The 15,305-nt window shown below is 34.7% G+C and overlaps 1 protein-coding gene across 1 annotated transcript; it reads right to left on the bottom strand.

The window, feature by feature from the left end:
• Positions 1 to 1,992: 1,992 nt before the first annotated feature.
• cap1 (CAP, adenylate cyclase-associated protein 1 (yeast)) lies at positions 1,993 to 14,945 on the bottom strand. Its single transcript, XM_051136933.1, has 13 exons — positions 14,778 to 14,945; positions 10,949 to 11,056; positions 10,482 to 10,582; positions 10,308 to 10,385; positions 7,950 to 8,093; positions 7,615 to 7,700; positions 7,421 to 7,526; positions 7,170 to 7,341; positions 5,044 to 5,216; positions 4,656 to 4,779; positions 4,476 to 4,558; positions 3,263 to 3,406; positions 1,993 to 3,176 (listed from the first exon to the last, which is right to left on the bottom strand). The coding sequence occupies exons 2-13, from the start codon at positions 11,052 to 11,054 to the stop codon at positions 3,093 to 3,095; spliced, it is 1,401 nt and encodes a 466-aa protein (XP_050992890.1). The 5' UTR covers positions 11,055 to 11,056; positions 14,778 to 14,945; the 3' UTR covers positions 1,993 to 3,092.
• Positions 14,946 to 15,305: the final 360 nt, after the last annotated feature.

Below are 15,305 nucleotides of genomic sequence, written 5' to 3'. Positions count from 1 at the left end.
GGACTTTCCATAGGCTTAATGGTTTTATACTGTAAAAAACATATTTTCTGTCGCCCTGCACCAACCCTACACCTAAACCTACCCGTCACAGGAAACTTTCTGCATTTTTACTTTATCAAAAAAACGAATTCTGTATGATTTATAAGCTTTTGTACCTAAGGGGACCTTAATTTAGGTGCCCAACATGACACGAGTCCCATGAGTGTGTGTGTATGTAAGTCCCCACCAATATCTACAAACCAAACACACACAAACTGTTTAACAGCTGTGTGTGTCTTATAAATGTTGATTAGAGTTCGGCACTTTTCAGAAGTATTGTATTCGAATATTTGGGTTAATAAAAACGAATATTTATTTAAATTAGGCTATGTTAACCGAGAAAGATGTTATTCTTAAAAAAGTCTGTCACCATTTCTGAACCAGTTTATGAGGCGTTATATCTCTGTTTTTTATTGTTGAAAATCTGATTTAAAATTCCAAACTTGGCGAGGCAGACGACCAAATACAATCAAATTGTCGACATGCTCCACAGCGCCACCCAGCGCCCAGTAGTTATAACTGACTTCAGGATGGCTAACATGAACATGCCTTTATCATGGATTCCCTACATTAACGGCCAGGAACGCTACAAGTAGTCAAATTCGAATAGTGTTTTTATTTTTTTGAATAATGGACCCTTTTCACAAGACTGTAATGACGTGTTTAATCGGTAATCAGCATCATAAACCCTCGAAAATACAAACAACAACAACTAGTTAACGCTAATCCGTAGGTGTTTCTAATGCAGGATAAATTTGACAACGTCTTTTTTTTTCTTATTATTTTTGAAAGTTGTGAAAACACTGTCGTGGGGTATATATAGCTGTGGTACTCTCCCATTCACTGCTCTCCAAGTTTACCCAAATATTGAGATCGAATATTGGACTATTTGTGCACATTCTGGGTTTCATGGGACTCTTTTCAAAAGACTGTGATGACGCGTTTTAACGGTCATCATCATCATCATAAATCCTTGATTTTTTTCATATTTTGATTTTTAAAAAAATGTATGTACAATTATAACACTATACTTTGTATTGATCACCTTTTCATTAAGTTACAAAAAGCTAGTTAACGCTAATGCGAGGGTGTTTTTAATGCGAGTCTGTGGGACGGACGGTAAATTCGGCATCAGTCTTGTGCCCGTTTTCGACCCCTGCCAAATTATTACCCCCTCTCCTTGAAATCAATACCTGATTTGCCTAATCCTAACCCTTCCCCCACACGTAACGCTAAACCTACCAATACTAGAGGGGTAGTAATCTGGGGTGAGGGGGCATAACACCTGAAAAGTGAGAAAGGTCCACGACGTCATCAGTCGGGCATATTGGCGGCATTGAACGTAAACAATGCCACTGAACTGAACGAAACTCGCACATTTTACTGATTGTTGTTGCTAAAATTGCTCAATATTTGTCATGTTTTGGGCTGTACTAACCGGTAAAACATCTGGAGTATTACAGACTGCCTGAAGTTATAACAAATCAAGGAGAAGAGTGCAAAAACTGTCTGAGGAACAAAAGGCGTTTGTGGTTGGCCAAACTGAACCAGGATTCCCAGGGCAAGAATCTTGACAACATTCGTGTTTGTTCTTGTGGTTTTCTGTCAGGTAGGTGAAATATTAGGCTAATATCTTAATACTGCTCATACTTATTTTTTATCACCTATTAACTTCAGTTTGTCAAAATATTGCACCCTTTCCTGCTTACTAAGTCCTTCTCAATATGATTTAGCAGCTTCCACACATTTTTGTACCGCTTTAGACAGCATCAATTAGCATAACAATGTATTCAGTAGTACATTAACTGTGCTGTCCTTGCTGTCTACATCAGAGTATCTCCAATATGGCTGCAAACCCTTAATGTTCCACATCACCTTTCTAGTTACACCATAAAATGCAAGAAAGCTGGAAATGTCAATTATATTCAACAAAGCACATCAAAGACTCAGAAAAAAAGTGATGTTATTTATTGCAACAGTTTTAATGTTTGCTCTCCAGTACTAATTCTCGGCCAAATGAAGACAAAAAGACAAACGATACAAAAGAAATTCCTTACTTGTGAGCTCAATATAATGGAAAGTAAAGTTTAAGAAGTTGGAATTAAAGTTAAACTAGTTAAAGCATGTGTTGAGAGCAAGAGGTGGACACAAGTCATGTAAATCCAGTATCTGTACAGCAGATGGTCATCAGATGTCAAACATGTACCATGAGCATCACAACGTTACGCTGCGTGTCCTTCTCTGCCTCCTCTCCAGTTTGTGCCAAAAACACTCAAGACATCAAAACGCTTTCCACACCTTTCCGTCATGAACCATGGAATGATCATTTATTTATATTACAGGGAATGTGCATGTGATCTGGAATATGAAATCAAGAGGGAAATGAGTATTCCTAAAGCAACTATTGTTTTTTTTTTTTTAAACAGTTTCAGTCACGATTGGAAATATAACTATGATCCTGTAAGTCGCCAATTCGTCCTCTATGATTTGACACAAATCTTCATTCTAATTTTCCCTAGAAACAAAAAATTAAAGTTACAGTAAATCTCTGCGTTGGTGGTCTGAAGAGGGACATTTATGTGCTTCAGATCTGAATTGCATACGTCAAAAAGAAAACAAAATGACCCCCCCAAACACCTGCCTCCTGACCAAAGTATCTGAAAATGAAAAACAAACTAATGACACCAAAAATACAAAATATGATTAAAATGACTTGCTTCCTCATGTTGGCCATTCACGTTATTTTGCTTAGTATGGCTGCAAGACAACAACGAAACAAAATACATGAAAACACCTCAACTGTTGGCAATCAATTTCAAGTGCTAATGTTTTAAATCAATGGAATAGAAGAGAATGGAGCCCTGCCGCTGACTGAGCAAGTGCTTGTGATAAGCAAGCAGTCACGTCACTAGCTGGAGGAAGATATGATAGCCGCTGTGACTGGCTGATAGGAGAGTGGACCTGGTTGGCATTCCATTCTACATTGTAGTTTAAGCTCGTTGGTCAGTCAGGTAGGACATTGCAATGGGGGTGGTCTCGCTCAGGATGGTCCTTTATCCTGCAATCTCAGTCGCTGTGGTGACCAGCTTGCTACCGTCCCATACGGTTTTGAATTGTTCAGGGACTGGGAGCTCAGTCTGGAATAAAACAGCAATAGAAAAGCAATTACTCACGCTTATTCTAATCATCTTTGTAATTGTAGACGAATCGCTTCATCACTTACAAATTCTCCATCTTTTTGGGGCACCAGCACGTTCATCTCTGAGCTCTTAGCACTGACGATTTCACATGACAGAGAGTCCTTGCTCAGGTACACATGGCAGCCATCTGTCTTGTTGATGGAGATGGTTGGCACCTTACCCATAACCTGAAAATCAACAGAAGAACAATGACTCAGAAATAGATGCAGAGGCAAAGAGTGATGAGAAAGAAAAAGTGGCAGTATTAAGATATCGAGTTGTTTAAGAATTTAATATAATATACCTTTAATTGAAATTCATATTTTTTTAAAAGACATCCGTGATGAAGAACCTTTTCATATAACCATCATTGCGCTCAAAATGATTGCATATGTGATGAGCTTAAAATTAAGAAGTGTTTTTTAGAGGACATGTGCAGTCACAATCAATCGTGCCTGATTAAATGTGATCAGATCACCCAAGACTGATGTTAATAAAACACTAATTTGTATTAGTTCAGAAGGGGGAGTGTTATTAATATGTATCAGCATGTTAATACATTTTAATAAACAGCAATATTTACCTTAACACATACTGAAATTTTAAAAAGAAAAATGTTGAAAGTGCTTTTACACATTTAAAAAAAAATAAAAAAATAATAAATATATATATATATATATATATATATATATATATATATATATATATATATATATATATATATATATATATATATATATATATATATATATTTTTTTTTTTTTTTTTTTTTTTTTTTGACTTTTAGATTTTTTTAATCCCACAATTCAGAATTTTTTCCTTACCATTCTGACTTTATATCAATTTTGACAAATTTTGAACAAGCCCTAATTTATATATATATATATATATATATATATTTATATATATATATATATATATATATATATATATATATATATATATATATTTTTTTTTTATTTCAGTGTAAAAACTGAAATGCAAACTGAATTCTGAGAAAGTAGTTTATGTCTCACAACTCAAACTTTTTTCCCCCTCATAACGGTGAGATATAAACTGAATTCTAAGAAAAAAAATTTGATACACAAACTATTTTTCTCAGAATTCTGAAAAAAAAAAAAAAAAAAATCTGAATAAGCTTTTATTTTTTTATTCTGTGGCAGAAATAAGCTTTCATTCAGGATCTAATTTCAAAAAGAAAATGAAAAACAACAACAAAAAAAAATAACACATTTTTAATGCTTAAAGTATACACACCTGGACCTTAACATCTTTGCAGTTGATCACCTCAATAATGCCCACAACGTCGTCAAAGACAAGACCCAATTTCTTACAGTTATCTGAAAAAACAACAACAAAACAACACACTTAGGTCTCACCTTTCTACCTATATAAAAACAAAGTAAATAGGAGGAACTAAAGGTAGTGTGTACATACCTAGAGTAATGGAGTTGATCTTCCCCTTCACCTGTAAAGTGCTGTTGTTGCACTTAAAGGCATAAACCACCTGTTTCAGTTCTGTGTCACTGATCACAAGACCATGAGCATTGTCATGATTTTCCTGTAGGGGAAAAAGCCCAAGAGAAAATCAGCAGAAGTAGTTAAACAAACCGAGCAAACAGTGTTGTGTCTTCACAAAAACTCCCAAAATTCCACTGTCTATGTTTAGTCCAATACTAAAACAGCACATCTTTGCTTAGAAGTTTTTTTATTGGGGTGTATAAACATATCTAAGATTGAGATGGAAAATACCTTTCAAAATGGTATTTCCAAAAATAATTTTAGCTACATATACAGACTGTAAGCGGCATACTGACTCACTCACCACTTTCCATTTCTTGCCATCCAGCTCCAGCACTGGGGGCAGAGTTCGGGCTGGGCTGGCTGCTGCTGTGGGACGAGCAGCGAAGGGTTTGGGTCCAGAAGGCAAAGGACCTCCTTTGGCTTTGAGTGCAGGATTCTTGTGGGTCTTCTGGTCATCAGACACATGCTTCAGTCCTTAAAGTGAGTTAAGAAAACAGGGATATTAAAGACAAGTCTTTAATAAATTCCTGCACCAGGGAACACAACTGCTGATAAAATATACACTTTTTGGTTTTCAATCTTCACTTGTTGGATTTTTTTTTCCTCTGAGTTCAGCCTTCTGCGTGGAACAATAACCGATAAGCTTGATGAACAAGGGACATTTTGACTTTGAGTTTCTACTAATCACCTATAGATTGTGTGGTGACCCATGATTTGTATGGGTAGGGATGGGAACAGTGTTGCGTAGTTTTCAAATTAAATTTAAGTATTTAAAAAATTAGTTACTTTGGATAAAAATTGTTTGCCAAATGCACAAACAAACAGACAAACAAATAAATTACAGCTGTTACAATGAGGGTTAATTTAGATAACTAAAACAGAAACTAAAACCATAAAAAAAAAAAAAAATTGTTACTTAAAGTAAGACAAACTTATATAACTTTATGTAATAAAATAAATAAAACTAAAATGAAACTATACAGACAATAAAATAAATAAAATAAAAACTGGTTTAAAATATTAAAACATTACTAGTATAACAATGATACTAAAACACTTATAATGGTTATTTAATAATAAATAAATAATTTATTACGGCTGTTACAATCACAGTTATTTTAGTTAAACTAAAACCATCAAAAAAATGTTAGTTGAAATAAGAGACTTTAAGGTATAATATATATATATATATATATATATATATATATATATATATATATATATAAAAAAAAACTAAAGATGTAGGTAGTTGGCAACATTCCTCTTTTAAATTTAGTTTAACTTTGCATAATAAAATAAAAAAAAAAAAACTGGAAAAAAGAATAAAAATCCAATAAAATAAAAACTATAATGACACACAAACAATTACTATAAATAAAATTAAAATGAAAACTGAAAATATAAAAATAAAAACTGGTTCAAAATACTAAACATTAATAGTATAACAATGATACTAAAACATTTATAATGGTTATCATTTAATAATAAATAAATAAACAGCTGTTACAATCAGGGTTAATTTAGTTAACTAAAACTGAAAGTAAACCCATAAAAAATTAATATAAAAACTGAAATAAGAGAAACTTTAACTGACGTAAAATAAAAAATAAAATAAAATTATTATTATTATTATTATTATTATTATTATTAATAATAATAATAATAATTAGGTAGTTGGCAACATTCCTCTTTTTAAATTTAGCTTAACTTTATGCAATAAAATAAATAAAACTGAAATAAAAACTATTTAAACTATAAATTATTTACCACTAATAAATAAATAAATCTGTTAGAATCAGGGTTAATTTAATTAACTAAAACAGAAGATTAAACCATAAAACATACTTAAAATAAGACAAACTTTAACAGAAAAACTTTAACAACAACAAAATAAATGAAACTGAAATAAGATTTAAAACATTTAGACATTAAAAAAAAAATTTTATTAAAAAAAAAATAATTCAGAAATGTATTACTGACTTACTAAAAACATGAACATATCGCAGTGATACTAAATTAACACTTTTATAATGATTATTATTTAATAATAATAATAATAATAATAATAATAATAGACAAATTAGATACCCTACAGCCTCATGGCAGTGCACTAACTGTGCCCTTTTTTTTTTCTCTTTTTTTTTTTTAATCATGAAGGCTGCATTGACCTTTATAAATATATATACACACACACTGATGCTCCCATTAGAGTGCATCAAGTGGAACAATCTGCATCACTTCCAGTCAGTCAAAAGGACTGTTTAATGCTTTAGCAATGAAACTTCCATCATCTAAAAAGCAATAAAAGTGCAATTGAATGATTTGTGCACTATAGGCTTTACTGGACACATTTTGAACCTATCCATTTTCCCAAACAACATCAAATCCATTTGTAGTACTATATTAAGTTAGGGATGCATTTAATACCTTTAGTAATATCAGCTCCCTTGTTGATGGAGGCAAAGAGAGCATTGCGATTGGATGGGCCAGAGTCTCCACCTGATGATTTGTCAAAGTCCATGGGGGGTGGAGGACCTGGGGGAGGTGGGGCTGGTGCTCCTCCACTCGGGGCACCTCCAGAGGCCGAAGCAACCGGACCCTGTTAAAAACCAAAATGCTTAAATATTTAGGGAATTTACTTTCAGAAGACAAACTGAACACACAAGAATGTGACTCACAGTCTTGCTCCAGCTCAGTCCAGTGGTGTGGTGCTGCTTGATGTAGGCCTGCAGCTCGGTCCAAATGGCCACATAGGCATTGACCCAGTCCACGTGCGTCTTATCTCTAAAAATAAGACGATAAGGATAAATGACCGATATGCCATCTTGCAGGTGTACAGACAAGGTGCTTCACATCACAGACAGACACATACTTTTCCTTGTAATCCTTGAGCACACGGTTTGTGTAAAACATGGCAGCGTCCTGCATCTCCTTCACATAGGGCCCTGGCTTTGGTGCCTGACACATTCACAAAGAAAATGGATAATGCTTATTGAAAGAAATGAATAAACAGAGGACAAAACTCCATAGCTGGCAGTCAGGAGGATATGATCACCTTGAATTAGTCACTACTGATAAGCCACTCCTAAATGTAATCTAGAAGCTTTCATTTTCTAAAGCTCATTTGCAACCATTTGTATTGTGAAAATATACAAATAAATGTGAATTGAATTGAATTGCTGACAGTCACAGACTCCACCCTCTCACCATGGCAACCCAGCCGAGGGCGGGAACGCTCTCGCTGACAGCGGAGAGGTGGTTGAAGAAAGGTGAGGAGCGGTTCTTCTCACGGAACGTCTGCACCTCCTGGATCACTTTAGACACGGGGGCCAGCAGAGAGGTCAGGGCAGACTTAAAAAAAAAAAAAAAAAAAAAAAAAAGACAAATGAGATGAGAAAATGTTATAAATGTTATACAAAAATAATAAATGTCAATGGAGTCAAAGTTAGACCACCATATAAAACGTTGGGTTCTGTTAAGCTTTTTTTTTTTTTTTTTTTTTTTTTTTTTAAAGAAATTTAACATCTTTATTAACCAAGGATGCATTAAACTGATCAAAAGTGACAGTAAAGACATTTATTATGTTATAAAAGACTTCAAACAAATGTTGTTTTGAACTTTCTATTCACATCATTGTTACAGTTCACTTCCAGAACAAAAATTTACAGAATTTACTCACCCTCATAATCCAAGATATTCTTATCTTTCTTTCTTCTGTCGTAAAAAAAAAATTTCTTGAGGAAAAAATTCATTTTTCTCCATTTAGTGGACTTCAGTGGTGCCCGTGAGTTTGAAATTCCAAAATGCAGTTTAAATGCAGCTTCAAAGTGCTCTACACGATCCCAGCCAAGGAAGAAGTTTTTCAGCCTACCCTAACAGTATTGACCCGGATTATACCTAGTACACATGTGCATCGCAGAGCTAGACAGGACGAGCATTTCGGAGCCCTTTGAAGCTGCATCATTGCACCATTGACGTCTACTAAATGGAGAAAAATCCTGAAATGTTTTCCTCAAGAAATATAATTCCTTTACAACCGAAAAAAGGAAGACATGAACATCTTAGATGACAAGAGGGTGAGTAAATTATCCGTAAATTTTTGTCCTGGAAGTGAACTACTTTTTTTTAAGCAGCAAAACGGTTTAACATTAAAAGAATTTTTGAGCACCAAATCAGCATATTCGACTGATTTCTGAAGGATCATGTGACACTGAAGACTGAAGTAATGACTGTTGAAAATTCATCTTTGCCATCACAGGAATAAATTATAACATTTTTAAATATTAAAACCATTTTTTTTTTAAAATTGTAATTATGTTTTCACACCATTACTGTTTTTAATGTATTTTTGATAAAAATAATGCAGCCTTGTTGAGCATAAAAGACAATAATTAAACACTAATTAAAAACATCAAATCATACCAACCCCAAAATTTTAAACTGTACTGCAGTAGCAAGTCTTATTTTAACATGGGGTGTGCGTTATCGACAAAAAAGAAATCTCGATTTTCTGGGATTTTATTGATAATGATAATTAGATAATAGTGTGTGATATTGTGATATTGTGCTATTGTGATATTGATAGTGTGATATTGTGCTGATATCTTAGGGACTACTGTGGACAGCTGACTCGTCAAGTTTTTTATATTTTTCATATTCTATGCAGTCAGTTCACAGCAGTGATAAAAATGATTCTTTTCCAATAAGTTTATATTACCTTTCATGAGCATTTTTACCTTTATAAAGCCATTTTTTCTAAAAGTGTGCATCAGTCAGTCAATTTAATCATTTAATCAGTCAATTATAATAATAATAATAGATTTAGGCTGTTACCAAACAAATTAAATCAGTATCAACAAAATTCATCTTTGCAGAAGTTGCATATGAAGTGGAATTTAGATGCATTTACACTTTAATGCAGCTTAGAGGGACATGGAATGCTTTAACCTGCCATTACAAAGGGTTTATTAATGTTTTGATTTTTAAACATAAAACGTTACTTAAAGTGAAAAGATACTTTAAATGTGAAATTAAACCCAGCAACAGGTGGCAGCAAGTCACTGTTAAGCGAGATTTATTGCGATTGAACCAAATCATTTGAATGGCTGATTCATTCAGGAAACATCATGTTTCTCAGAGACACAAAACAGTGCTGTGGCTGTGTTTGGAATGATTTTTGTTGACAAAATAAAGCGAAAATAACCAATATGGTGTCTAAAATGCGTCTCTTGATATTAACTTACTTTTTATTGAACTGTTATATAAAATCAGTATCACATTTGTAATGCTGATTTTTAAAGAAAAACATCACTCTTTGTGTGACATTAATTAACTGTATGAAATTCATAATTCTAAAAGCATTTTAATACACGGAATCATGCAGTAAAAGAACACACTCTAAATGTGCACGCACACTAGTTTAACCTAGCAGACCTCATCACTAGTCATGTATAAGTGCATTCTGTAAGTGTGTTTTTGGTTTTGGCAATAAACTCAATGTCAAATCACACATCGTAACACACCCCTGTTTTAACATTTAACACCATATGGTGCAGGGACACTTACATCAGAAGGTTTCTGAGAGTTGGAGGCAGTGACCAGAAGCTGTCTTTGACAGGAAAAGGCCTGCTTCATCATCTCAGCCTATGACACGAAACAAAGGATAAGACACATTGAGTGAAGTCTTTATCAATGTGTGCCAGTGTTCAGAAGCTATAATGACAGTGCCACATTACGCACATGCTTTTGGACGTCACCCCCTATCTTCTGACTGAGGGCAGCGTACTGAGCCACAGGGCCAGAGATCAAGTTGTCATAGGCATCAACATACACTGCAACCACTAAGGAGAAGAGAAACAGAATTACACCATATCCAAACCAGACACAATACAACATTTCCAGCAACAAGCACTTAGTCTGTCTGCAAACATGTTCCAGTGCCAGAGTTACACTATGCACTCAGAGTTCTAAGACTGTAATTTACAGGGCTTAGCCAAAAGATATCCCACTCATAATTATGATATTCTCTTGCAAGTCTAAAAGCTTTTTAGTAACAGTACAGTACAGGTAATACATGCATCTTCAACAAACTACATGATTAAGCTTTACACAGCAAAGCTTAATTCCCAAGTTCAAAATTTTAACTCCAATGCGCTAAACAATGCCAATTATTGTCAGACATATCTGGTTTGCATTTTTCTTATTACCTCCAGATGCAGCAGCCGAGCCACCTCCACCCCCAGAACAGGACATGGCCTCCAGACGGCCCACAGCCACCTCCAAACGCTGCACTAGACCCGCCAGCTCTGCCATGCCTGATCGGTGAGAAAGAGAAAGAGACAGCTCAGTGATTGCAAAAACAGAAATTTTACAGAAATCACCATAATCAGATGTGATTGTGAACTTCGTCAATTGTTAGTAAGGAAGGTTTAAGCAAACTTCAAAATGATTGGAGAAATTTAGCATATGTCTTAAGAGAGAAGTCATTTTACCAGAAAAATCAAGATGGTTTTATTAAGAAAAACCAAACTTAAATCTAAAAGAAATAATAAATACACTACCAATCAAAAGTTTTTTAACAGTAGGATTTTTAATGTTTTTAAAGAAGTCTCTTCTGCTCACCAAGCCTGCATTTATTTGATCCAAAATACAGCAAAAGCAGTAATATTGGGAAATATTTTTACTATTTAAAATAACTGCTTTCTATTTGAATAAATTTTAGAATTAAATTCATTCCTGTGATCAAAGCTAAATAATATGCTGATTTGCTGTTCCAGAAACATTTTTATTAATATCAATATTTAAAACAGTTGAGTACATTTTTTTCAGGATTCTTTGATGAACAGAAAGATCAGCATTCATCTGAAATAAAAAGCTTTTGTAACATTATACACGGTACCATTCAAAAGCTTGGCGTCAGTATAAATTTTTTCTAGAAATTAACACTTATTTAACAAGGATGCTTTAAATTGACCAAAAGTGATGATAAAGACATTTATAATGTTACAAAAGATTTCTGAACTTTCTATTTACCAAAGAAACCTGGAAAAAAAAAATCTACTCTGCTGTTTAACACAATATATAAATGCATAAAAACAAATGTTTTTGAGCATCAAAATGAGAATATTAGAATGATTTCTGAAAGATTAATGATGCTAAAAATTCAGCTTTGAAATCTCAGGAATAAATTACATTTATTTATATAACAGTTATTTTAATTAGTAAAAATATTTCAATTTTTTCTGTTTTTGCTGTGCTTTGGATTATATAAATGGTAGACTTCTAGTGGTAGTGTAAATATATTTAAAAAATGCAAACAAGTTGTTCACAATTAGATTAATTACAAACATTTACAAAACAGACAGGGTGAATTTTATTTCATGCCAACTTTAAAGGATATTTTTGTAATTTGCAATTTGACTACAACGACGAGCAACAGCAGGCGTGTACATAAAAAGTCAACAGATGGAAAACATGGATGCACAATCTGCAGAATGCAGGACGTGCCATAACATGTTGTCCCACAAAAATGCTAAAGGAAGAAAAAAAATCTGCAAGTGAGGAAAGAAAAATGTGCCAAACCTCTAAAGATACAGAAAGGAGGAAGTAGGTCTTGTTTGCCTTCTCTGGGCAACTTTCAAAGGGCAAGTCCCTTTTTACTGCCCCTTCACATGCACATATACACCAAACAGGTAACATTACGTAACTGAAACCTGATACATGAATCTGGCTCACAGACTCACTCCTCCTTTCACCTGAATGACTCTTCTGGGAATTGAACAGGTATCCATAAGAGCACATAATCACCTGCCTTTAATGAGAGCTAGCACCAAATCCTGAGGGAAAAATCCCACTTATTTGTAACTCCTTCAGGAATCGCAAATTTCCCAAGACTGCATTATAACTGTAGTGGAAAACTATTAACAGTGAAGTACATGTTGGATACATTCAATTGCACTAGTACTGAGAAATGGCTAGTTAACAATACTGTTATATATAAATAATAACAGACTCCTCTGTGGCCACAAACAGCTGTGGCTGTTGTTTCCAAAAGTGCAGGCAACTGGAATGAACAAAACATTTGATCACACAGGAATAAAATCACAGAAGCACATTCACCTTTGAGGAAACAAAAACACACAAGCAAATGCAAAAATACAGAATTTCAACAAGCACATTAGAGTCAAACTAGATTCAAATTTCCCTTCTCCCCTTTTTTCGGATTGTAAGAAAATATTCACATTCAAATCAGAGTAGTCAAATTGTCTTGCCTCGAGTAAACAATTTCAGACCAGTTCTTAATGTCCTCTCCTTAAAACCAGACCGAGGAGGCAATTAATAAAGAAACAGCCACTCACAGATCTAAACTGCTTATCACTTGGGTTTGAAATTAACTTTTTCACTCACCAGCCAAGAAAAAAAAACGTACAGCCAAGCCATTATACTTAAACTAGATTAATAAAATCACTGCTAAGATTTACACAAATTCATTACAAAATCAGCAAATCAAAAGCTTTGTTTTACAAGTCAATCGTTATTTGTGATTACCATAAAAACAATAAAAATAAAACAATTGTCATTGTAATTTCAAATATGATGCGTTTTAAAGACGTGGCACTTCTTGTTCTGTGTACGACCCTCTTTGCACTGCACTTTTCTAAAGTTTGAGGTTTCTGGTTGGAGGACATTATCTGTGAATGTGATTTCACATTCAGGTGAACAGGTGATTTCACCCATATTTATTGTGTAAGTTAGTGGGTGTTTATTTAAAATCCAGCTTATGACACACTAAAGGCAGTAGTTTCTGTGCTTCAGTATAAAAGCGCTGGATTACACCTGCTCTAAACTCTCCAGGTAACACCCTAAAGATAAACATAAAAACAAGATAAGAAAACTACAGTACATTCAGAAGGAACACTGAAACGTCAAGCATAAGGGTGCAAGCTGTGCTCCTGGACATAAAAACAGGTCATTTATGCTTCAGGACTAATAAAACTAGGCCACATCACATCCATTCTCGGCATAGCGCTGGGTGAGATGTGCCACATTCATCAAACATACATGCATACATACATACATACATACATACATACACAACTCTACCAATAGTCCACTGTCTGTCTTGACAAACAATCAAGGCATTAATAGGATTGCAATAGGATACGAGGCAAGAGATTTGATGTGATGTGATTTGATTTGACTGAATAATCAGGCCAGCCGGGCAACACGGGCGAGCGTTCAGTCAGACAATACAAAGCGACTGTTTATAGAAAATAATATGAAGACGGAAACAATGTAGCAATCGCGATGAGCTTGCGTTCAGATTTCCTGCACTTCACGCCCGCCCCACTTCCTATATTGCGCTGTAGCGATTCTCAATCGGATCTTTTCAGTGAATCACTTGAACCGATTCACAAGAATTGGATTAATAATTTATTAATTAAACCGAATGATTCCAAACGGTTTTCGAGTAAACAACTCAAACACTAAAACCGAGCACAATGAATGAGTTTTAAAACGATGACCAATGATTTAAATCGATTTAGCAAAATATTATTCTGTAAATAAAAGTAAAATTACTGGATTGGTCAAACGAGAGTTTCATAAACACGCATGCGAAACGGTTCTTTTTACTAAAAGTGTTTGACGTAATGACGCAAAAGAATCACTGAATTTGAGTCGGTTCTTCGACATGAACTGCTCGAAAGAACCGATTCGCACAAGCGAGTCTCACTTGCCACCACTGGGCGCTGAGCTCTGCAAGATCAGGAACTTTTCCACCCGACGCATTACACTGCTGTTATGCAATCTGCTAACATGCAGTTGTATGATAAACGCGGTTTTATTCATAAGGCCTACTGCCACTGTGAGAATTTATCGCTTTTGGCAATATTATGCTCGAGCGATGCCCGTTTCAGTTGTCATGATTTGCGCTGAGGCGCAGCGGCGCGCTGTGTCTAGAAAAGATTTCGCCGGCAAGTCGCTTAACACAGATATCTAGCAATGCAGGCAATGCATTCGGCCTTTTTTCCTTACCGTCGCCGTCTGAGAAATGTTACAGTGGTCCTGGCTTTAGTCTTTGATGCTGAATGGGTGTGTTACGGGTTCCCCGTCTGCGTTGTCTTCCTGTATGAGCGTGTTGAAGTTCCCAGCTGTCACCGCGCGCCGTTTCCGCCCAAACTCCACCAACTGCTCCGCTTCCTTATAAGGACAAAGGAGAGAGAGAACGAGTGTATGATAGAGTGATGAAAAAGAGAGAAACAGGAACAGGAAGAATGTAGATTTTAGTACGATTATGTGTTTGTTTATTATTGTTATGAGATCATTCGGTCTAGGTGTGTCGATATAATGTTCATGTAACAAATTCCCACAGTCTAACATATAAGAAATGTGACATAATTGTGTAATAATGAAAGTGCTTTTTTTTCTCAGTTTTACTTCTTGTTCACTTAGAGTTTTGAAGTCTTGGCCAACAATATTTTTAGAGCCGGAGGGGAAAAGAAGTCTGGGATTCAGTACAGAGCCTTGTTGGCCAAACAGGAAGTGTGGATGCCACAGTTTTGA

The sequence above is a fragment of the Labeo rohita genome, chromosome 19 (assembly GCF_022985175.1).
Source record: "Labeo rohita strain BAU-BD-2019 chromosome 19, IGBB_LRoh.1.0, whole genome shotgun sequence".
NCBI lineage: Eukaryota > Metazoa > Chordata > Actinopteri > Cypriniformes > Cyprinidae > Labeo > Labeo rohita.
Note: the sequence above shows the minus strand (reverse complement) of the source record. Positions and strands in the feature narration are given on the sequence as shown.